The sequence below is a fragment of the Stomoxys calcitrans genome, chromosome 2 (assembly GCF_963082655.1).
Source record: "Stomoxys calcitrans chromosome 2, idStoCalc2.1, whole genome shotgun sequence".
Classification (NCBI taxonomy): Eukaryota; Metazoa; Arthropoda; class Insecta; order Diptera; family Muscidae; genus Stomoxys; species Stomoxys calcitrans.
Window position 1 is genome coordinate 45,338,778 of NC_081553.1, and position 23,772 is coordinate 45,362,549.

General features: G+C 37.1%; 2 protein-coding genes across 2 annotated transcripts; both read right to left on the minus strand.

Annotated features, from left to right (window-relative positions):
* Window positions 1-5,452: 5,452 nt before the first annotated feature.
* On the minus strand, window positions 5,453-6,181 carry LOC106088164 (protein CREG1-like). The gene is made up of 3 exons (XM_059361429.1): window positions 5,786-6,181; window positions 5,642-5,723; window positions 5,453-5,570 (listed from the first exon to the last, which is right to left on the minus strand). The coding sequence occupies exons 1-3, from the start codon at window positions 6,179-6,181 to the stop codon at window positions 5,461-5,463; spliced, it is 588 nt and encodes a 195-aa protein (XP_059217412.1). The 3' UTR covers window positions 5,453-5,460.
* Window positions 6,182-12,571: 6,390 nt separating this feature from the next.
* LOC106094369 (protein CREG1-like) lies at window positions 12,572-13,311 on the minus strand. The gene is made up of 3 exons (XM_013261581.2): window positions 12,909-13,311; window positions 12,766-12,847; window positions 12,572-12,681 (listed from the first exon to the last, which is right to left on the minus strand). Exons 1-3 carry the CDS (start codon window positions 13,308-13,310, stop codon window positions 12,572-12,574), a joined length of 594 nt encoding a protein of 197 aa, XP_013117035.1. The 5' UTR covers window position 13,311.
* Window positions 13,312-23,772: the final 10,461 nt, after the last annotated feature.

A 23,772-nucleotide genomic window follows, 5' to 3' on the forward strand; every position in this document is an offset into this window, starting at 1 on the left:
TATTTCCTTAATATTTGAATGTAGTACTTGAAAGTTTGTATTTACCTTAACGGAAGGTATCGTTTTATGTTCTCTATAAAATTTTCTTTTAACGTTCTTTAATCAATAATAGGGAAGTAAAAATGTGTTTTCGATTAACGATATTTCTTTTAATGAGTGAAGTTGCTTGTTTTTTTTTTTCCAATTATTTTTAATAAACTATTCCATGCATTACTAGAAAAGAAACAAGTTGTTATTAATTAACAGTACACCCCACTAACATGATGGTCTAATATGTCTATTTATGGGGGCTTTCGGAGTAAGAGTGGCCCCAAGGTACCTTGGCCCAATTTTTAATTTCACCAGTAAAAAATTTTGATATGGTCAGATCCAAATATATCTGGGATAAGATAAAGTTGGATCTAATTAGATCCAATTGGATTCGCCATATACAATTATATATAATTTTATCTGATGCTATATATAACTATATCTGGTGGGAGATATAATTGAATATGGGACCAGATATAATTATATCTGCTATATTTTATTGGATTGCCCAAAAAGTAATTGCGGATTTTTCATATAGTCGGCGTTGACAAATTTTTTCACAGCTTGTGACTCTGTAATTGCATTCTTTCTTCTGTCAGTTATCAGCTGTTACTTTTAGCTTGCTTTAGAAAAAAAGTGTAAAAAAGTATATTTGATTAAAGTTCATTCCAAGTTTTATTAAAAATGCATTTACTTTCTTTTAAAAAATCCGCAATTACTTTTTGGGCAACCCAATATTATGCTATATATAACTATATCTGGCCTTAGATATAATAATATATTTCAGTGTTTTAAAGTAGAAATGCTTAAATTTTATTTGAAATTATGTAACAAACTAGCTGAACCGGGCCCGCTCCTCTGCGCCTTCCTTTACCTTATATGGAACAAAATTTTTCTTTGAATGTTTATTTTCGACAAATAAAGAGCTTTTGGTGAATTACTATGCTACGAAAATAGTATATCGCTTGACTAACAGTTTAGCAATATAAGGGCCTTTATCTGAATCCCATATGATCTTTATTGGTCTTCGAATCTAAGTTTGGATGTAAGGTGTACTCCATTCTTTAAATACTTTATTTCAGCCCGATATTCTCATGATGCCTGATTTAGGGGTGTTTTCGGGTGTGATGTGGTCCCCCAGACACTTTGCCCTGAAAAAATATCAGCATCGTGCTCTTCTCTCAAATACCATTTATTTAAACCCCATATTGTCATTGGTTTTAGGGGAGTTTACAGGATGAGGCCTCCCTAAACACATGGCCCCAAAATAGGTTATCAAATTCGTTTTCTAATCTCAAATACCTTTCATTTGAGTCAAATATTGGCATGGTCGAAAAATGTTTAACCTTTGGGGGGTGTTTTTGGGAAGGGGAAGGGGTTTACAGGATGAGGCCTTCCTAAACACATGGCCCCAAAATTGGTTATCAAATTCGTTTTGTAATCTCAAATACCATTCATTTGATTGGCATGATCGAAAAATGTTCACCCTTTGGGGGATGTTTTGCAATGGTCAGTAAAAAATTGCTATTTATGGGGTATTTTGGAAAAGGGGGAGACCTCCAGAAAATTTGTTCCCAAAAGTAGGCATTAATTCTTGCTCTGCCACCAATACCTTTCATTTAAGCCCCACATTGACATGGTCGGTAAATATGCCCATTTCAGGGGTGATTTGGGGAGTGGGGTGATCCCCCAAACACTAAGCCCTGAAAATATATCAGCAACGTGCTCTATTCTCATATAAATATATATCATTTATTTGAACCCCATATTGCCATTGGTCTCAAAATTGGATATCAAATACGTTTTCTAATTTCAAATAGCATTCATTTAAATGGTGGTGGGACGTCCCCTAGACAGTTGGTCCCGAATGTTGATGTCAGATTCATGGTCTACTCCTAAATACCTTTCATTTGAGTTCATTTTTCCATAGGCGGCCAACATGACCGGTTTGGGGGGTGTTTGGGGGATGGGGAGGCCACTGAATGACTTGGCTTTGAAAATATATGTCAGATTCGTGTTCTACTCTAAAATACCTCTTATTTGAGCCTCATATTACAATGGTCAGCAAATACTTCCTATTTGGGTGGTGTTATGGGGGTGGGGTGGCTCCATAGACACTTTGTCCCGAATATTGATATCAAATTCGTGCTTTACTTCCAAAGACCTCTCATTTTGTGGGGGATATTTTCGGGGATGGGCGGCCCTTCAAACATTTGGTCCCACATCTGAATATCAAGTTCGTATTCTAATCTCAAATAGCTTTTATTTAAGCCCTATATTGCCATGGTCAGTAAATATTGGGTTGCCTAAAAAGTAATTGACGATTTTTTAAAAGAAAGTAAATGAATTTTTAATAAAACTTAGGATGAACTTTAATCACATATATTTAGTTGCCATTTTGTTCGATAACCTTTTGCCATCTTCCTGGCAAATTTAGTATTCCACGCTCATAGAACTTCTGGCCTTTATCTGCAAAAAAACTGAACCAAGTGCGATTTTATAGCCTCATCATTGCCAAAAGTTTTACCATTTCAGGAGTTCTGCAAAGATCGAAATAAATGGTAGTCTGATGGTGCAAGGTCAGGGCTATATGGTGGATGCATCAAAAGTTCCCAGCCAAGCTCACTCAGTTTTTGGCAAGTGACCAAAGATGTGTGCGGTCTAGCGTTGTCCTGGTGGAATATGACACCTTTACGATTGACCAATTCTGGTCGCTTCTCCTTGATGGATGTATTCAATTTGTCCAATTGTTGACAGTAAACATCCGAATTGATCGTTTGGTTCCTTGGAAGCAGCTCAAAATATACCACACCATTCCAATCCCACCAAACAGACAGCATAACCTTTCTTTTCGATATCAACCTTTGAAGTGGTTTGAGCTGGTTCACCATGCTTGGACCATGATCGTTTTCGACTAATGTTGTTGTAAACAATCCATTTTTCATTTCCAGTTATGATTCGTTTTAAAAACGGATCGAATTCATTGCGTTTAAGGTGCATATCACAAGCGTTGATTCGGTTTGTTAAATGAATTTCTTTCAATACATGTGGTACCCATATTAAAATTGACGCCAAACAAACAAATGTAAACAAAATTTCGCACACTTTTTTTCTAAAGCAAGCTAAAAGTAACAGCTGATAACTGACAGAAGAAAGAATGCAATTACAGAGTCACAAGCCGTTGAAAAAATTTGTCAACGCCGACTATATTACTACTATATTACCGACAATTACTTTTTGGGCAACCCAATAAGTCATTTTTGGGGGGTGTTTCGGGGAAGGGGTGGACCCCTAGAAACTTGATCCCACATTTGGATATCAAATTTGTATTCTACTTATAAATACCTTTCATTTGAGTCCCATTTTGCCATGGTGGGTAAATATATCCGATTTAGGGGTGTTATGGGAGTTGGGGTGGTCCCCCAAACACTTGGTCCGACAATTGGATATCAGATACGTTTCCTAATCTTAAATACCTTTCATTTGAGTCCCATATTGTCGTGATTGGTCTATATATATATGTATATTTTGCAGGTTTTGGGGGTAGGACGACCCCAATATGGATACCAAATTTTTGTTTTTAGGTTACTATAAGAGAGCACACAAAATTTCGCTTAAAACGCACCACCTATCTCCGAGATCTGGCGTTTCTGAAAATTAGGGTAAGGGGGAGGGTCCGCTCCCCCTTCAGATATCAAAAAATGTAGTACCCTATTTTCACCACGGGATCATTATGCACCGTCTGTGAAAATTTCAAGAAAATCGGTTCAGCTGTTTGCTAGTCTATAAGGAACACACAAACAAACACAAATTGATTTTTATATCCTCCACGAAAGGATGGGGGTATACTAATTTCGTCATTCTGTTTGTAACTCCTCGAAATATTCGTCTAAGACCCCATAAATTACATAAATTCTTGATCGTCATGACATTTTAAGTCGAACTAGCCATGTCCGTCCGTCTGTCTGTCGTAAGCACGCTATCTTTTCGAAAGAGTAAAGCTAGCCGCTTGAAATTTTGCACAAATACTTCTTATTAGTGTAGGTCGGTTGGGATTGTAAATGGGCTATATCGGTCCACGTTTTGATATAGCTGCTATATAAACCGATCTGGGATCTTGACTTCCTGAGCCGCTAGACTTCCTGAGACTTATCCGATTTGGCTGAAATTTTGCATGAGGTGTTTTATTATGACTTCCAACGACTGTGCTGAGTATGGTTGAAATTGGTCCATAACCTGATATAGTTGTCATATAAACCTATCTGGGGTCTTGATTGCTTGAGCCGCTAGAGTGCGCAACTCCTATTCGATTTGGCTGAAATTTTGCATGAGGTGTTTTGTTATGACTTTCAGTAACTGTGCTAAGAATAGTTCAAATCGGTCCATAACTTGATATAGCTGCCATATGAACCAATATGGGATCTTGACTTCTTGAGCCACTAGAGGACGCAATTATAATCCGATTTGGCTGAAATTTTGCATGAGGTGTTTTGTTATGACTTTCAATAACTGTGCTAAGAATAGTTTATATCGGTCCATAACCTGATATAGCTGCCATATAAATCGATCTGGGGTCTGAACTTCTTGAGCCTCTACAGGGAGAAATTCTTATCCGATTTGGCTGAAATATTGCATGATGTGTTTCGTTATGACTTCCAACAACTGTATTAAGAATGGTTCAAATCGGTCCATAACCTGATATAGCTGCCATATAAACCGATCTGGGGTCTCGACTTCTTTAGCCACCAGAGGGCGCAATTATTATCCGATTTAACTGAAATTTTGCATGAGGTATTTTGATATAACTTTCAACAACTGCGCTAAGAATAGTTCAAATCGGTCCATAACTTGACATAGCTGCCATATAAACCAATATGGGATCTTGACTTCTTGAGCCTCTAAAGGGCGCAAGTATTACCCGATTAACTGAAATTTTGTACAACGGCTTCTCTCATGACTTTTAACATACGTGTCGAATATGGCATGAATCGGTGTATAGCCTAATACAGCTCCCATATAAACCGTTCTCCCTATTTTACTTCATCAGACCATAAAGTGCGCAATTCTTACTAGATTTGGCTGAAATTTTACACAATGACTTCTACTATAGTCTCCAATATTCAGTTCAATTATGGCCCAAAATGATCCATAACTTGATGTTGTTCCAATAACATAGCAATTCGTTTCTTTTATCCTTTGTTTGCCTAAAAAAAGATACCGTGGCAAGAGCTCGACAAATGCGTATATAAGATTCGGCCCGGCCGAACTTAGTACACAAGAATATCAGTTCAGCCGTTTTTGAGTCTATACGGAACAAACATGCAATCAAACTAACAAACACGAATTTATTTTCTACATTTTGATTTCATATTTAGTCTGTTTAAATATGAATTATATACATGCACATAATATATACGGAAATAATGCATTTTACAATTCGACCTTGTAATAGTCATCGGGCTTGATGTTATGAGCGCCTCCATAAAAGTCCAAAACGAAAATATTGGTTATCTCCAATTCACACAAATAGAAGTTATGCTCTGAAAAAAATATATTTCAGAATGCAATGGACAAAAATATTTTTTAATTAATTCGGAAAGGCAATATTTACTGTCTAGCCACTTTTGGGAGGCAGGGTGGCGTGCAACAAATGATGCCAAGGCTTCTTGGTAGTCCTTTTGGTTTTCATCCATCTTAAAAAAGAATGATATTTACTTTTAATTTATATTCAATTATTCCTTCAAATTCTTAATACCCTTTTCACTTCTCCACTAATGATGGTACGAGCGCAAGTAGGTTCCATGGGATCTAAATTTTGTTCCGAACAATGGAGTAGTTGTTCGTCGTTGAAGAGCAGGCTAACTTTGTTATTTTGTTTCACATCCTTGCCCGTAAAATCTAAATTAGTCAACAGGAATTGAATGCGTCCAGTTGATTGTTTATTGGCATCATAATCATTGATCGAAAGAATTTGGACCATTGGGTAATCTTTTAGTTTGCGATGGGTGGAAATGGTGCTAATGGCAGCCCAATTGGTTTGATGTACTAATCTACGGGCCACTAAGGCATGATTGGACTCCTTATAAGTTGAGACAGCTGCATTAATATATAGAGCCAATAGAGCAGCTACAGGTAAAATCTTTGAAAACATTTTTTTCACAGTAAATTTGAAGGAAAAACAAGACTTGATTATTTTCTAAAACAATTCCTTTTCACTATAGTGTTTTCTAAGGCCCTCTTTTACCCAAGGTTGCTCAGCTTTCACTGAATTATGACAGCCATGGTAGGGTTTTTATATTCTTTGAATTCTGTTTCAATGTGAGTACATAATTTTTCCCATCCAGTACATGTAAACTAAAGCCCTATAATGCTACGTTCTTAAACAAGTACTTCAAATAAATTCTTTTTTTTTTCCTAAAATAAAGAAAAAATCGACAGCTATCATCAAACCAAGTAGTTACAATTAGAAAACATAAAACCTGTTTCAACTGATTGCCCTGGCCCCCTAATAATGATTCCTTTAGTTAAGATAAGAGTAGTTGTGAAAATTTCCTCAAGAGAAGAAGTGCATTCCTTTTCAACACTTTCACTTTTGCATGAAATACACCCGCTTGAAAGACATGAACACTACAAATATAGCCTTTAACTTCTTATCTTGTACTTTTGTTACACCTCGCCAATCACGTTCCATTTCAGATTAAATCCATCCTCTTCACCGATAGTACATTCTGCTATCAAAAATACGTGCAAAATAGTTCACTTTTGTATTCTAAATTCATTCAAGTTTTAAGGTGTAACATAATGGGGCAAAAAAAAGATGATCATTTCCATAATGGAAGTACTATAAAAACTGACAATATATCCAAAATATAGTCCGATCGCCACAGATGTGGGGAGTTTCACTTAGACTTATTGCAATTTGTTGATGCAAACTAATGCGGAATGGTATAAAACAAGTAAAAGCGGACTAAGTTCGACCGGGCCGAGTCTTATATACCCTCCACCATGGATCAAATTTGTTAAGTTTTTTGCCCGGTATCTCTTTATAGGCAAACAAAGGATAATGAATAAGAATTGCGAAATTAGGACATACATGGCTTGGATGTTGGAGACCTAGTAGATGTTATTCTGCAAAATTTCAACCAAATCGGATTAGAATTACGCCCTATACAGAATCAAGAAGTAAAGGGTGATTTTTTTGAGGTTAGGATTTTCATGCATTAGTATTTGACAGATCACGTGGGATTTCAGACATGGTGTCAAAGAGAAAGATGCTCAGTATGCTGTGACATTTCATCATGAATAGACTTACTAACGAGCAACGCTTGCAAATCATTGAATTTTATTACCAAAATCAGTGTTCGGTTCGAAATGTGTTCAAATTTTGACAAATTTTGTTCAGCGATGAGGCTCATTTCTGGTTGAATGGCTACGTAAATAAGCAAAATTGCTGCATTTGGAGTGAAGAGCAACCAGAAGCCGTTCAAGAACTGCCCATGCATTCCGAAAAATGCACTGTTTGGTGTGGTTTGTACGCTGGTGGAATCATTGGACCGTATTTTTTCAAAGATGCTGTTGGACGCAACGTTACGGTGAATGAACACATTTCGAACCGAACACTGATTTTGGTAATAAAATTCAATGATTTGCAAGCGTTGCTCGTTAGTAAGTCTATTCATGATGAAATGTCAAAGCATACTGAGCATCTTTCTCTTTGACACCATGTCTGAAATCCCACGTGATCTGTCAAATACTAATGCATGAAAATCCTAACCTCAAAAAAATCACCCTTTATAATTGGGAGATAGGTTTAAATGGGAGCTACATCTGGTTATGGATCGATTCAGACCTGGCATGTAAGAAACAAGTAATAAAGAGTGATTTTTAAGAGCTATAGGAAAGTTTTTCAAAAAAGAAAAAAAACACATAAAATCCAACACCAAGTCAAAAGGCGTTAAGTTCGGCCGGGCCGATCTTTGGATACCCACCACCTCGGGTATATATGTAAACCATCTTTCGTCATAATCCGGTAAAAAATCATAATTTATGCCCCCATAGCAGCTATATCGAAATATGTTCCGATTTGGACCAAATTCAACACGGACATTGGGTGATCTAATAAGTGCAAGCCATTGTTCAATTTTGTAGAACAAATATTGGTTTTTTGGTAAGAATATAGGCCGATGTGAACCATATACGATACGGACGTCGAAAACCTAATATAAGTCACTGCGTTAAATTTCAGCGAAATCGGATTATAAATGTGCCTTTTATGGGCCCAAGACTTTAAATTGAGAGATCTGTCTCTATAGCAGCAATATCCAAATCTGTAGCGATCCAGGCCAATTTGAAGAGGAATGTCGAAGGGCCTTACACAACTCACTGTCCAAAATCTCAGCGACATCGGACAATAAATGCGCCTTTTATGGACCCAAAACCTTAAATCGAAAGATCGGTCTATATGGCAGCTATATCCAAATCTAGACCGATCTGGGCCAATTTAAAGAAGGATGTCGAAGGGCCTAATACAACTCACTGTCCCAAATTTTGGAAAAAAATCGGACAATAAATGCGCCTTTCTTGGGTTCAAGACCTTAAATCGAGAGATCGGTCTATATGGCAGCTATATCCAAATCTGAACCGATCCGTGCCATATTGCAGAAGTATGTCGAGGGGCTTAACTTATCTCACTTCCAAGAGACACTTCCACAAGACCTTAAATCGAGAGATCGGTCTATATGGCAGCTATATCCAAATCTAGACCGATCTGGTCAAAATTGAAAAAGGATGTCGAAGGACGTCCAAATTTCAGCAAAATCGGATAATAAATGTGGCTTTTATGGGCCTAAAACCCTAAATCGACGGATGGGTCTATATGGGGGCTATATCAAGATATAGTCAGATATATCCCATCTACGAAAAGACTGTAGCGTGATTTCAACGGACAGATGGACGGAAAGACATGGCTAGATTGTCTTAGATTTCTACGGTGATCAAGAATATATATACTATATTGGATCGGAAATGGATATTTCGATGTGTTGCAAATGGAATGATAAAATGAATATACCCCCATCTTTTGGTGGTGGGTATAAAAAAGGAATGAAGTCTTTATTTGAATCGATAGTACAGTCCATATAATTTATTTTAATATTTATAATTTTGATTAATAATCTTGAAGATTATTTCATGCAAATTTTGACCGTGACTGCGCCTCAAATGGTGCATCCGCTTAGTCCAATTTTGGCATACTCCTTCCAACATTTCTGCCGGTATCTGACGAATAAATGCTCCGATGTTGTCTTCCAATGCGTCAACTCAAGCAGGCTTGTCTGTATAGACATGAGCTTTAACAAAGCCCCCCCCCCCCCCACAAAAAATAGTCTAAAAGTGTTGAATCGCACGATCTAGACGGTCAATTGACCGGTCCCGAACGTGAAATAAAATGTTCACCGAACTCGCCATTCAATAAGTCCATTTTTACGCGTGCTGTGTGGCAGTGGCACCGTCTGGTTGAAACTACATGTCATGCAAGTCAAGCTCTTGCATTTTGGGCAAAAAAAGTTGGATATCACCTCATGATAGCGCCCACCGCACATTTCTTCAAAATCGAAAATTGTCAAAATTGTTTGTCAATTGTTTTTTACTTTGAAATTGGTAAAGAATACTCTTTTTTTTGCGAAAACCATTAAATCCAGCTTTCTTCGCTAAAAGGTCATAAAATATTAAGGAAATGATTTTTTTGAAAAAATTGCTACGTCAATATAAATTTTCTAAATTATGAATATACTAGCATATGCCCGGTCGCTTGCTGCCCCCGAAATCAACCCAATATCAAGATGTAATTGTATCGTAATTTTAATAGATTTAGCCTTATCCATAAAGAAAGGACATTTTGAAAGTTTCGTGCCTAAATGTACGAATTACAAAAAACTCTAGTCGGCCGGTAAATAACGGTAAAAAAGTACCATTTTGTACGTTTTAGTACCTAAATGTACAAATTTCAAAACAATCTTCTAGTCATCCGTTACATACTGCCAAGATGTACCTGTATCCCTAATGTCACAGATGTAGCCCAGTCTGTAAATAAAGTACCACTTTCAACGTTTTAGTACCAGAATAAATGAATATTTAAAAAATCTTCTAGTCACTCAGTACATAGTGCCTAGATGTAACTATATTCCAAATTTCAGAACTGTAGCTCAATCCGTAAAGAAGGTGCCATATTATATGTTTTAGTACCAAAACGTGCGAATATCAACAAAATCTTCGGTACATACTGCCAAGATGTGCCTTTATCCCAAATTTCAGATCTGTAGCTCAATCTATAAAGAAAGTACTAAATGGTAACAAATACAGCACTTAAGTACTTTTTGTTCCACTTCTTGTACGATTTCAACATATTTGGTACAACTTATCGTAGATTTTAGCAATTTTTTTTAATTTTACCCTTCAACGTTCACTAAGCTATTTTTCACTTTTTGGTACCAAAATGTATGATTAAGTAATTTTTGATGACTAAGTAATTTTTAATTAGTCAGCCAACATATACTTCGTAGTAGAATCTACATGTTACATTTCAGAGCTCTAGTTCAATCCGTAAAGAAAGAATGAAGTACCAACGACGGTACTAAACGTAAGTTTTTTCCGCTTCCATTACTATTTTTCATATTTTTTCTCTTTACCCCCATTATTTCGCAACAACAATCATTTAAGCCAATTTTCAAAGATCTAGCTCTAATCGTTTTTCCTATGCAAAGTTCAACTATTTCGTACCATTTTTTGGTACTTTTTAGTTTCTTAATGTCCAAAAACTCTTTTGGCATCCCAATTTAGATGTATATCTAAATTCCAAAATTCAAAGCTCTACCTCAATTAACAATCAAGGTACCAAAACGTACTAATGTTTAGGCAAAATTTAAATTTTGGTTTAAAAAAATAATCTCGAGGTTAGGTTGTTTTTTTTTGCTGAAAGTTAGTCCTTTAAAAAAATAATTAAAATATAGTCTTCAGAAAAATTAAAAATTTTTTTTTTCAAAAAAATTTTGAAAATTTCAAATTTTCCCCATGAACATTCCACTAAGGAACAGGGGCAAACTTCTCGCATATCAATGAGTGCAGTCCGTTTCAAGTTTAAGCTTAATGATAATGGGTCTCCTTTTTATAGCCGAGTCCGAACGGCGTGCCGCAGTGCGACACCTCTTTAGAGAAAAGTTTTACATGGCATAGTACCTCACAAATGTTGCCAGCATTAGGAGGGGAAAACCTCTGCTAAAAATTTTTTCTGATGGAACCCAAGCGTACAGCGTCATAGGCGGACATGCTAATCCCTGCGCTACGGGAGCCTCAAAAAAATTTTGACTTAAGAAAAAATGTTAAAGTAATTTTGTCTTAAAAAAATAATTTCGAGAGGGGTTCGTGCTAAAGATTTGTCATAAGAGAATATTATTTTTGTTAAGAATTTCATTAAAATTTTTTTCTTAAGAAAAATAATTTTAGGTCGGCCCTGGCCTCAGCAAAATGTTGTGTTTTAAGAATGTTATAAATATAAAATTTAGTTAATGATATTTTTGTTTAGAATAAATTTAATTTAATATTTTTCTTTAAACAAAGTCATTTCATCATTCGTCAAACCCACGGGCCCGAGCGCCCCCCCCCCCCCCCACCACTGGCTACGTCCTTGGCTCCCATATAAACCGATCTGCCGATTCTTGCGCCCCTGGAAGCCGCAGTTTTTGTGCTATTTGGTTGAAATTGAGCTTGTAGTGTTTTGTAATGACTTTCAACAACTGTGCCAAGTACGGGCCACGGTCTACAACCTGATATAGCTCCCATATAAACTGATCTCTCGATTGCACTTTTTGAGCCCCTAAAAGACGTAATTTTTGTCCGATTTTGTTGAAATTTTGCATGTGATGTTCCGTTATGACTTCCAATAACTGTGCCAAGTACGGTCCGAATCGGTCTATAACCTGATATAGCTCCCATATAAACTGATCTCCCAATTTGACTTCTTAAGCCCCTACAAGCAACAATTTTTGTCCGATTTGGCTGAAATTTTGCATGCGGTTATGACTTCCAACAACTGTGCCAAGTACGGTCCAAAGCGGTCTATAACTTGATGTAGCTCCCTTATACATCGATCGTCCGATTTGAATTCTTAAATCATAATTAGTTGCAATTTTTTCCGATTTGGCTGAAATTTTGCATGGAGTATTAGGTAACGACTTCCAACAACTGTGCCAAGTGCGGTCCAAATCAGTCTATAACCAGATATAGCTTCCATCTAAACTGGTCTCTCGATCATTGTTCAGTTCCCAGAAGCTTTAATTTTTGCTGGTTTGACAGAAGTTTCGTATGTAGACTAAAATTATGCCCTTCAACCAAATTTATTTTGTATAAATTTTTAGTAGAATCCATGGTGGTGGGTTCCCAAGATTCAGCCCGGCCGAACTTAGCACGCTCTTATTTATTATTATATATGTTTAATATTTATTCTGTTTGAATATGAATTATATTAGATACATGGAATCAATTCATTTTACAATTCGACCTTGTAATAGTCATCGGGCTTGATGTTATGAGCGCCTCCATAAAAGTCCAAAACGAAAATATTTGTAATCTCCAATTCACACAAATAGAAGTTATGCTCTGAAAAAAAAAAAAAAAAATAAAATATTTCAATACGGAATGGACAAAAACATTTTTATATAAATTTGAAAAAGGAATATTTACTGTCTAGCCACTTTTGGGAGGCAGGGTGGCGTGCAACAAATGATGCCAAGGCTTCTTGATAGTCCTTTTGATTTTCATCCATCTTGAAAAAAAAAATTACTTTAATTTTATATTCAATTATTCTTTAAAATTCTTCTTAATACCCTTTTCACTTCTCCACTAATGATGGTGCGAGCGCAAGTGGGTTCCATGGGATCCAAATTTTGTTCCGAACAATGGAGTAGTTGTTCATCGTTGAAGAGCAGGCTAACTTTGTTATTTTGTTTCACATCCTTGCCGGTAAAATCCAAATTAGTCAACAAGAATTGAATGCGTCCAGTTGATTGTTTCTTGGCATCATAATCATTGATCGAAAGAATCTGGACCATTGGGTAATCTTTTAGTTTGCGATGAGTTGAAATGGTGCTAATGGCAGCCCAGTTGGTTTGATGTACCAATCTGCGGGCCACCATGGCATGATCTGTCTCCTTATAAGTGGTGGCAGCCGATGCAGCATTAAGATATAGGGCCAATAAAATGGCTACAGAGAATGATTTGGAATACATCTTTCTTCTATAAAAATAAGGAACACAGGTAATGTAGATTAACACTATAATACAAACATATTTAAAAATATACATTGATTGGAGCAACATTGTTTTGTTATACCATTTGACACACTTACATTGCAGGATTTTGTTTTGCTACTGGGTGCTTAATAAAATCTACTCCTAGAATATGCTTTCTATTTGTAACCGATTTCGTTACTGAATAAATTTAGCGCAAAAGACAACTTTTTATAGTCTGATTGCACTTGAAAAAATGATACCTTATCAAAAGTGGTTTAAAATTTAAGTCTAATAAGGCCAATCTAATAACTGCTGCTAAATAAAAACAAAAATTCTAGAAGTTCATGCTAGACGGATGCCTAAAAGCTAGAGGATAGAGTGGGCCTGGTGGTATACATTGAGGACTGCGAGCGGTTTCCGACTGCATGACTTATACCTATTCTACAGGCGGATACCTGGGTGTATCTATCCTCAAAAGTTTTCAAACTGATAAGTGATACAATCAGGACAATATGAGTTTCAAATAAATGGTATGTAGGAATAGAGTACGATTATCATATCGAAATTTGAAGCCAAGAATCAATGGCCACTCTACCGCCAAAAAATATCCAAACGACTTTAGACATAAAGGTGTTGGGGAAATTATGAGATTTAAATAACAAGTCTTTAGTAGTAGAGCAGAAATCAGAAATCCAATTTTGGACCCAAAGTTCTGGGGGCCGCCCCACGCCCTATCAAGACCCCATGGAAGATATAAGCCAATCGGGAAAATACTAGACTCAAGGACACAATTTAAAGATTCCCAATGTTTATACCTACCACCGTGGGATGGGGGTATACTAGTCTATTCATTCCGTTTGTAACACCTCAAAATATTCTCCTAAGGCCCCATAAAGACGAATATATATATTTTTAATCGTCTCGATGTTCAGAGCCGATCTAGTCATGTCCGTCTGCCGAAATCACGATAGCGGTCGAACGCGTAAAGCTAGCCACTTGAAATTTTGCACAGATACTTCTTATTGATGTAGGTCGATCTCCAGATTTGACTTCTTGAACCATTACAAGCCGCAATTTTTGTCCGATTTGGCTAAAATTTTCCATGTAGTGTTAAAATGTCCAATAAGGTTCAAATAGTTCTATAACCTGACACAGGTCCCATATAAACCGATCTCCCGATTTGACTTTTTGAGCCCCTGGAAGCTGCAATTTTTGTCCGATTTAGCTGAAATTTGCATGTCGTGTTTTATTATGACTTTTAACGGTACGGTCCAAATCAGTCTATAACCTGATATAGCTCACATATAAACCGATCACCCGATTTGACATCTTAAGCCCTTACAAGCCTCAATTTTTGTCCGATTTGGCTGAAATTTTGCATGTAATGTTAAGATTTCTAACAACTGTGCCAAGTTTGGTCCAAATCGGTCTACAACCTGATAAAGTTCCCATGTAAACCGATCTCCCGATTTGACTTCTTGAGTCCCTGGAAGCCGCAATTTTTGTCCGATTTAGATGAAATTTGCATGCCGTGTTCTTTTATGACTCTCAATAACTATGCTAAGTACGATCCAAATCGATCTATAACCTGATATAGCTCCCGTATAAAACGATCTCCCGATTGACTTCTTGAGTCCTTACAATCCGCAATTTTTGTCCGATTTTGCTAAAATTTTGCATGTTACGTTATGACTTCCAACAATTGTGCCAAGTACGGTCTAAATCGGTCTACAACCTGATATAGCTCCCGTATAAACCGATCTCCCGATTTGTCTACTTGAGTACTTACAAGTCGCTTTTTTTGTCCGATTTGGCTAAAATTTTGCATGCTGTATTCTGTTACGACTTCCAACAACTGTGTTTGTTACGGTCCATGTCAATCTATAACCTGATTTAGCTCTCAAATAAACCCGTCTCTCGATCATGCTTGTTCGGTTCCTAGAAGCTTTAATTTTTGCTGGTTTGACAGAAGTTTGGTATGTAGACTAAAATTATGCCCTTCAACTAAATTTATTTTGTATAAATTTGAAGCAGAATCCATGGTGGTGGGTTCCAAAGATTCGGCCAGCCGAACTTAACACGTTTAACAATTCCTTTGATTGAAGATATTTTACTTGATATTCAAGAATTTGTATCTTAAATGGTAGTTTAAAACGTCATTAACTTTAAATCTTGTTATCTTTGAATGAAGGTCAAAATATCGTTGAAGACTATAAAGTTGACTTTGGAACAAGAAAAACGTTGTATCTTATTTAAAGACACAGAAAAAAACAAAACGGCCGATTTTTTTACAATTTTTTTTTCGTTTGTATCCCACTGTGCTCCATAGGATGGGGCGTATACTAATCTAGTCATTCCGTTTGTAACACATCGAAATATTGATCTGGGTCTCTATAAAGTATATATATTCTTGATCGTCTGAGTCGATCTCGCCATGTCCGCCCGTTTATCGAACTCACAATAGCGTTTGAACGAATGAAGATATCCAATCGTTGGGGATTGTAAATGGCCATATCGGTTCAAGTTTGGATTTAGTTCTAATATAAACCGATCGCTTGATTTGACTTCCTGAGTCGCAATTGTTATCCTATTTGGCTGAAATTTTGCACGGACTATTTGGTTATGGCTTCCAACAGCCGTGCAAAGTACAGTCTAAAACGTTGAATATCCTGATATAGCTCCTATATAAACCGATCTCAGGATCTTGAGTCCTTGGAAGCCGCAATTCGACAGAAATTTTGCACGGAGTGTAATACGGTGGCTTTCGTTTTGGAATTTTTGTTTTGGAAATCGCAGAGAATAGCCTGTCCGCATATGACGCTGAACGCCTGGGTTCGAATCCTGGCCAGAACATCAGAAAAAATTTTCAGCGGTGGTTATCTCCTTCTAATGCTGGCGACATTTGTGAGGTACTATGCCATTTGAAGCAAGTAAAGGGTGATTTTTTTGAGGTTAGGATTTTCATGCATTAGTATTTGACAGATCACGTGGGATTTCAGACATGGTGTCAAAGAGAAAGATGCTCAGTATGCTTTGACATTTCATCATGAATAGACTTACTAACGAGCAACGCTTGCAAATCATTTTCAGTGAATGGGCCCTAGAAAAGTTGGCAGAAAATCCGCTTTTTTATCGACAAATTTTGTTCAGCGATGAGGCTCATTTCTGGTTGAATGGCTACGTAAATAAGCAAAATTGCCGCATTTGGAGTGAAGAGCAACCAGAAGCCGTTCAAGAACTGCCCATGCATCCCGAAAAATGCACTGTTTGGTGTGGTTTGTACGCTGGTGGAATCATTGGACCGTATTTTTTCAAAGATGCTGTTGGACGCAACGTTACGGTGAATGAACACATTTCGAACCGAACACTGATTTTGGTAATAAAATTCAATGATTTGCAAGCGTTGCTCGTTAGTAAGTCTATTCATGATGAAATGTCAAAGCATACTGAGCATCTTTCTCTTTGACACCATGTCTGAAATCCCACGTGATCTGTCAAATACTAATGCATGAAAATCCTAACCTCAAAAAAATCACCCTTTAAAAGCGTGTTCGGCCGGACCGGATCTTGGGTACCCACCACCATGGATTCCGCCCACCACCATGGATTCCTATATCACAATGTTCACCGATTCGGATTAAACTTAACACTGATGCTGTTAGTCATAAAATAGGTTTTTGGGCCAAATTTCAGCCAAATCAGGTGAAAATTTAGGCTTCTAAAGGCTGAAGAAGTCAAATCCGGGGATCTGTTTATATGGAGGCTTTATCTGTATACGGACCGATTTGGATCATACTTGGCATAGATGTTTCAAGTCATAACTCAAGTCTTAGTTCCAAATTTCATTCAAATCGGATAAAAATTGAGGCTTCTAAGGTCTGAAGAAGTCAAATACGGGGATTGGTTCATATGGGGTCTATATCTGTTTATAGACTGATTTGGGTCATACTTGGGATGGATGTTGCATGCATAACTCAAGTCTTAGTTACAAATTTCATTTAAATCGAATTAAAAATTGAGGCTTTTAAGGCCTGAAGAAGTCAAATCCCGCGATCGGTTTATATGGAGGCTATATCTGTTTATAGACCGATTCGGATCATACTTGGAATGTATGTTGAAAGTCTTAACTGAAGTCTTTGTTCCAAATTTCAGCCAAATAGTGAGTGAGTGTGAGGGGTTTGTTATGACTTCCAGCCGTGTAGGCGCCGTATAATCTTCTACGGCCCTAGGGGCTTAAATTTTGGCCTGATTGGGCAGAAATATGGTACGTTAAGCACATTAACTAAATTCATTTGCGAACATTTTTGGCAGAATCTATGGTGGGGGGGGGGGGCAAGATTCGGTCCCTTCGAGCTAAGAACGTTTGTCTATGTTGTGTATACAAAATGTATACTGCCTTATCAGAACGAAGTAATCCGCCTGAAAACCAACAAGACAGCAGGAGCCGATGGGTTAGATCTGGTAAAACCACCATAAACTAGTTATGTTTTTACACTACCCAAATTAGTGGAAATGATCCAAAGAGTGGAAGATCGACGTTTACCATCTTTTTCGACTACATACTTTCACCAAGTTTTAATAATAAGCATATTTAAGATTAGTTCCTTCTTTATCCTTCGAATCTTTAATGTTAAAGCAAAAGCCCTCTCAATGTAATCATTTATTATTGGTTTTGTTATTTTAAAGCAATTAATATGTTGTTGCATTTATTTGAACAATACAATATATTACAGTCAATATTTCGTCACGTATTTTAAGATAAAGGAATGCACTCCAATTCGAGATCCTAAAGTCAAGTAGAAAAAGAACGTGCGGATTGATGTGTAGCGCCAAAGTAAGTAGCAAAAATTACATTTAAATACTACTTGTAAAGATAAAGAAGACAATACTTGAATTTCGAGTATTCATTTGAGTTATTGCTTGTTTTACTAATAATAAGGCATTCTGGACCTTAGTCAACATTGATAACGAATGTAATCAAACTCGGAAAAGCATATTAATGGTGTTTTATTAGTGTCTTGCAAAAAATGTTTTATCAATATTCATTTTAGTTTCTCTCTCACTTTTTGAAGAAAAGTATTATAAAGGGTGATTTTTTAGCTATTATCTTTTTGGAAACATTGACAGCTTACGCACGTTTCGTGTTTTGTTTCACTGCCAAACATTTTCAGTTTGGTCTCTAATTTAACCATGAGTCATCTTATAAACGAACAACTCTTGCAAATTATTGAATTTTATTATCAAAATGCGTGGAATGTTAAGAAAGTTCATCGCGCGCTCCATTGTGTTCAGCGACGAAGCTTATTTTTGGCTCAATGTGTACTTAAATAAGCAGAATTTTCCATTTTGGAGTGAAGATCAGCCAGAAGCTTTGCAAGAGCTACCAATGTATCCAGAAAAAGTCACAGTTTGGTCCGGTTTATGCGCTGGTGGCATCATTGGACCGTACTTCTTCAAAGATAATGCGAATCGTAATGTAACTGTGAATGATGAGCGCTATCGTGGGATGATATTCAATTTTGTTTGCCCCCAATGGAAGAGCTTGACTTGCCACATGCCACACAGCAGGTCTACCAATCGACTTATTGAGAGGCGAGTTCGGGGAACATTTTATTTCACGTTCGGGACCGGTCAATTGGCCGCCTTGATCGTGCGATTTAACGCCTTTAGACTATTTTTTGTGTGGCTATACCAAAATTGGACTAAGCGTCTGTCACGAACAACATTTGCTTGAAATAATCTTCAAACATTAAATTATATGACCCATACTATGACTTTTAATTTGTCCATTAACTTCTGTCCGATTCAACTTTGAGCTAGAGCTGGAAAATATCGATAATCGCAACATTCGTTATTTTCAATAATAAATATCGATACTATCGTTAATTTCCCATGACCTATATTTCAAACGAAAATGAGAAGTAAAAATCAAGAGATCGATTTATAAAGAAGCTATATCAATGCACAGACCGAGTAAAACCAAATTTAATAAAGTCAGTTGGGAGTCATGAGAGAAATGATTTTACAAAATCTAAGCCCATCAGATAAAAATAGCTCCCTCTATAGGCGCAGTGTGTCCTATAAACACTCAGTGTCGGATCGCTTATTTTTGTTAAATTTTGCAAAAAATTTGACTTTGCCGATAGTATCGATTGGCAAATTATCAATCGATATTCAGACGAAAAATAAAATATCGATAGTGCCATCGATATTTTGCCAGCTCTACTTTGATCTCCACTTAGTGAAGATGTCGCCAGCATTAGTGAGGGGTTAACGAACCCTGAAAAATTTTTCTGATGTTCATCGTCATAGGCGGATATACTAACCTCTGCCAAACTCAATTTCCCTTTTTCATTGTCATTGCAAATTGTAAATATGCCCATGAAAATTCCATAAAGGAATAGGGGCCAACTTCTCACATATCAAGGAGTCAAGTAAAATCTCAATGATAAGGGCCCTCCTTTTTATTGGGTGAGTCTAAAAGGCTTGACACAGAGCGGCACCTCTTCGTTTAAAAGTTTTTACTTGGCTACTATACCAAATGGAAGAAAACCTCACAAATGTCGCCAGCATTAGGATTTTCTCGACAGGATTCGAACCCAGGCGTTCAGCGTCATAGGCGGACATGTTAACGTCTGCGCTACGGTGACCTCCTATTTTTTATTAGCCTTCTCTTACCACAAATTATCGGTACTAGTATACCCCCATAGCATGGGGCTAGATCCAATCGACATTCTGATTCGATCTAGCCATGTATGTCAAAATCACGATAGCGGTCGAACGCGTAAAGCTAGCCGCTTGAAATTTTGCACATATACTTAATATTGATTTAGGTCGTTGGGGATTGCAACTGGACCAAATCGGATCAGATTTGGACATAGCTCCCATAAAAACCGATCTCCCCATTTGACTTCTTGAGCCATTGGAAGCCCCAATTTTTATCCGAATTGGCTGAAATTTTGCATGTAGTGTTCTGTTGTAACTTCCAATATCTGTATCAAGTACGGTCAAAATCGGTCTATAACCTGGATAGCACCCATATAAACCGATCTCCCGATTTCACTTCTTGAGCCGCTGGAAGCCACAATAAAAACGGATCTCCCGATTTGACATCTTGAGCCCCTGGGAGCCCCAATTTTTATCCGGATTGGCTGAAATTTTGCATGTAGTGTTCTGTTGTAACTTCCAATATCTGTATCAAGTACGGCCAAAATCGGTCTAAAACCTGGATAGCACCCATATAAACCGATCTCCCGATTTCACTTCTTGAGCCGCTGGAAGCCACAATTTTCTACCGATTTGGCTTAAACTTTGCACATTGTGTTCTCTTATGACTTCTAACAACTGCGTCAAGTACGGTTCAAATCGGTCTAGAACCTTATATAGCTACCATATAAACCGATCTCCCGATTCGGCTTTTTGAGCCCCTGGAAGCCGCAATTTTCATTCGATTTGGCTGAAATTTTGCACATTGAGCTCTTTTATGACTTCCAACAAATGTGTTTAGTACGGTCCAAATCGGTCTACAAACTGGTATAGCTCCCATATAAATCAATCTCCCGTTTTGACTTCTTGAGCCCCTGGAAGCCACAATTTTTATCCGATTTGGTCTAAATTTTGCACATGGCGTTCTCTTATGACTTCTAACAACTGCGTCAAGTACGGTTCAAAACGGTCTAGAACCTGATATAGCTACCACATAAACCGATCTCCAGATTCGACTTCTTGAGCCCCTGGAAGCAGTTTTTGTGCGATTTGGTTGAAATTGAGCTTGTAGTGCTTTGTAAAGACTTTCAACAACTGTGCCAAGTAAGGTTCAAATCGGTCTATAACCTGATATAGCTCCCATATAAACCAATCTCTTGATTTGACTTCTTGAGCCCTTACAAACCGCAATTTTTATTCGATTTAGCTGAAATTTTGCATGCGTGCTGTGCCAAGTACGTTTCAAATCGGTCTATAACCTGATGTAGGTCCCATATAAACCGGTCTCTCGATTATACTTGTTCGGTTCCTAGAAGCTTTAATTTTGCTGGTTTGATAGAAGTTGGGTATGTAGAATTTTGCCCTCATCTAAATTTAGTTTGTATAAATTTTTAGCAAAATCCATGGTGGTGGGTTTCCAAGATTCAGTCCGACCGTACTTAGCACGCTTTTATTTGTTAATTCAATCCATTCTGACAATTTTAATCGATTAGTTTAAAAAAATTTGCCGTTTAGAAAGTTCAAAAAAAGTCGCCGAAACAAATTACATCAATTAATCATTTGTACATTATCTGAGGGCATTTATTAGAGTGATAAATGGAACATAATAAAAGAAAAAGTTGTTAACAAAATTTAAAAAGTACAACATACAGAAAGTTTGTGTTGTAAATTTTAATGATATGTAAAAATTTTTTTATTAAACAATCTCAGGTACACAAATTGACCTTCATAAAAAACATTTACATTTGTGAACTATAAAGGCAAGTTGCGCTGAATTATTTAATCAGTCTTAGCCGTGTTAGATAAACGAAGGAGGTTTTCAAAAGGAGTTATTGCGAGAAATCAAATTGCTTATAAAATCATTTTAAGGTATATATATTGGAAGTATTTACCAGATTTAAGGAGGACATTTTTCAACAAGTGAACTTTAAGACGACCAATTTTTTAGCAACCACCGCAGGACGGAGGTATATTAATTTTGTATTTCCGTTTCAAACACACCGAAACATCAATTTGCGATCCTATAAATTGTATATATTTTTGATCCTAGTAAAATTCTAAGACGATCTAGCCATGTTCGTCCGTCCGTCCGTTGAAATCACGTTACAGTCTGTAACAAGTAAAATGACATTAAGATCGGCGGGCTTTTGTCCTTAAAAAAATGTAGCAAATATTGGGTTGCCCAAAAAGTAATTGTCGGTAATATAGTAGTAATAAAGTCGGCGTTGACAAATTTTTTCAACGGCTTGTGACTCTGTAATTGCATTCTTTCTTCTGTCAGTTGTCAGCTGTTACTTTTAGCTTGCTTCAGAAAAAAAAGTGCGCGAAATTTTGTTTACATTTGTTTATTTGGCGTCAATTTTAATATGGGTACCACATGTATTGAAAGAAATTCATTTAACAAACCGAATCAACGCTTGTGATATGCACCTTAAACGCAATGAATTCGATCCGTTTTTAAAACGAATCATAACTGGAGATGAAAAATGGATTGTTTATAACAACGTTAGTCGAAAACGATCATGGTCCAAGCATGGTGAACCAGCTCAAACCACTTCAAAGGCTGATATCCACCAAAAGAAGGTTATGCTGTCTGTTTGGTGGGATTGGAAGGGTGTGGTATATTTTGAGCTGCTTCCAAGGAACCAAACGATTAATTCGGATGTTTACTGTCAACAATTGGACAAATTGAATACAGCCATCAAGGAGAAGCGACCAGAATTGGTCAATCGTAAAGGTGTCATATTCCACCAGGACAACGCTAGACCGCACACATCTTTGGTCACTCGGCAAAAATTGAGTGAGCGTGGGTGGGAACTTTTGATGCATCCACCATATAGCCCTGACCTTGCACCATCAGACTACCATTTATTTCGATCTTTGCAGAACTCCTTAAATGGTAAAACTTTCGGCAATGATGAGGCTATAAAATCGCACTTGGTTTAGTTTTTTGCAGATAAAGGCCAGAAGTTCTATGAGCGTGGAATACTAAATTTGCCAGGAAGATGGCAAAAGGTTATCGAACAAAATGGCAATTATATATTTGATTAAAGTTCATTCTAAGATTTATTAAAAATGCATTTACTTTCTTTTAAAAAATCCGCAATTACTTTTTAAGCAACCCAGTAGTAACAATTGCGGCACTAAGCACACTCTTTCTCCAACTTCCGGTACGATTGGATTGGAGACACTCTTCAATTTGTGCCCAACTTCATAATTCTAGCACTTTTCGGTCACGTTGGCCAACCATTCATTATTTGGCACTTGTTAGTGCCTAGACATACAAATATCTATTATGACCTCCAATTCCTTAAGCAAGCATTGCCCGAATCGGTCTACAAGTGTATATTCGCTTTCCATGTATGTAATATACAATATATACCTATCTCTCAAGTTGACTTTTTGAGTTAAAAAAAATGAAAATTTTGCCGATGAACATTTCACTAAGGAACAGGGGCAAACTTCTCACAAACCAATGAATGCAGTCCGATACAAGTTTAAGCTCAATGATAAGGGACTTCCTTTTTACCCGAGTCCGAACGGCGTGCCGCAGTGAGACACTTTTTTGGAGAGAAGTTTTTACATGGCATAGTACTTCACTAATGTTGCCAGTACCAAGAGGAGAAAACCACTGCTGAAATTTTGTTCTGGTGGTCTCGGATTCGAACCCAGGCGTTCAGCGTCATGGGCGTTAATGCTAACCACTGCGCTACGGTGGCCTCCATTGGCTTTTTGAGCACCTTTCTTTAATTCT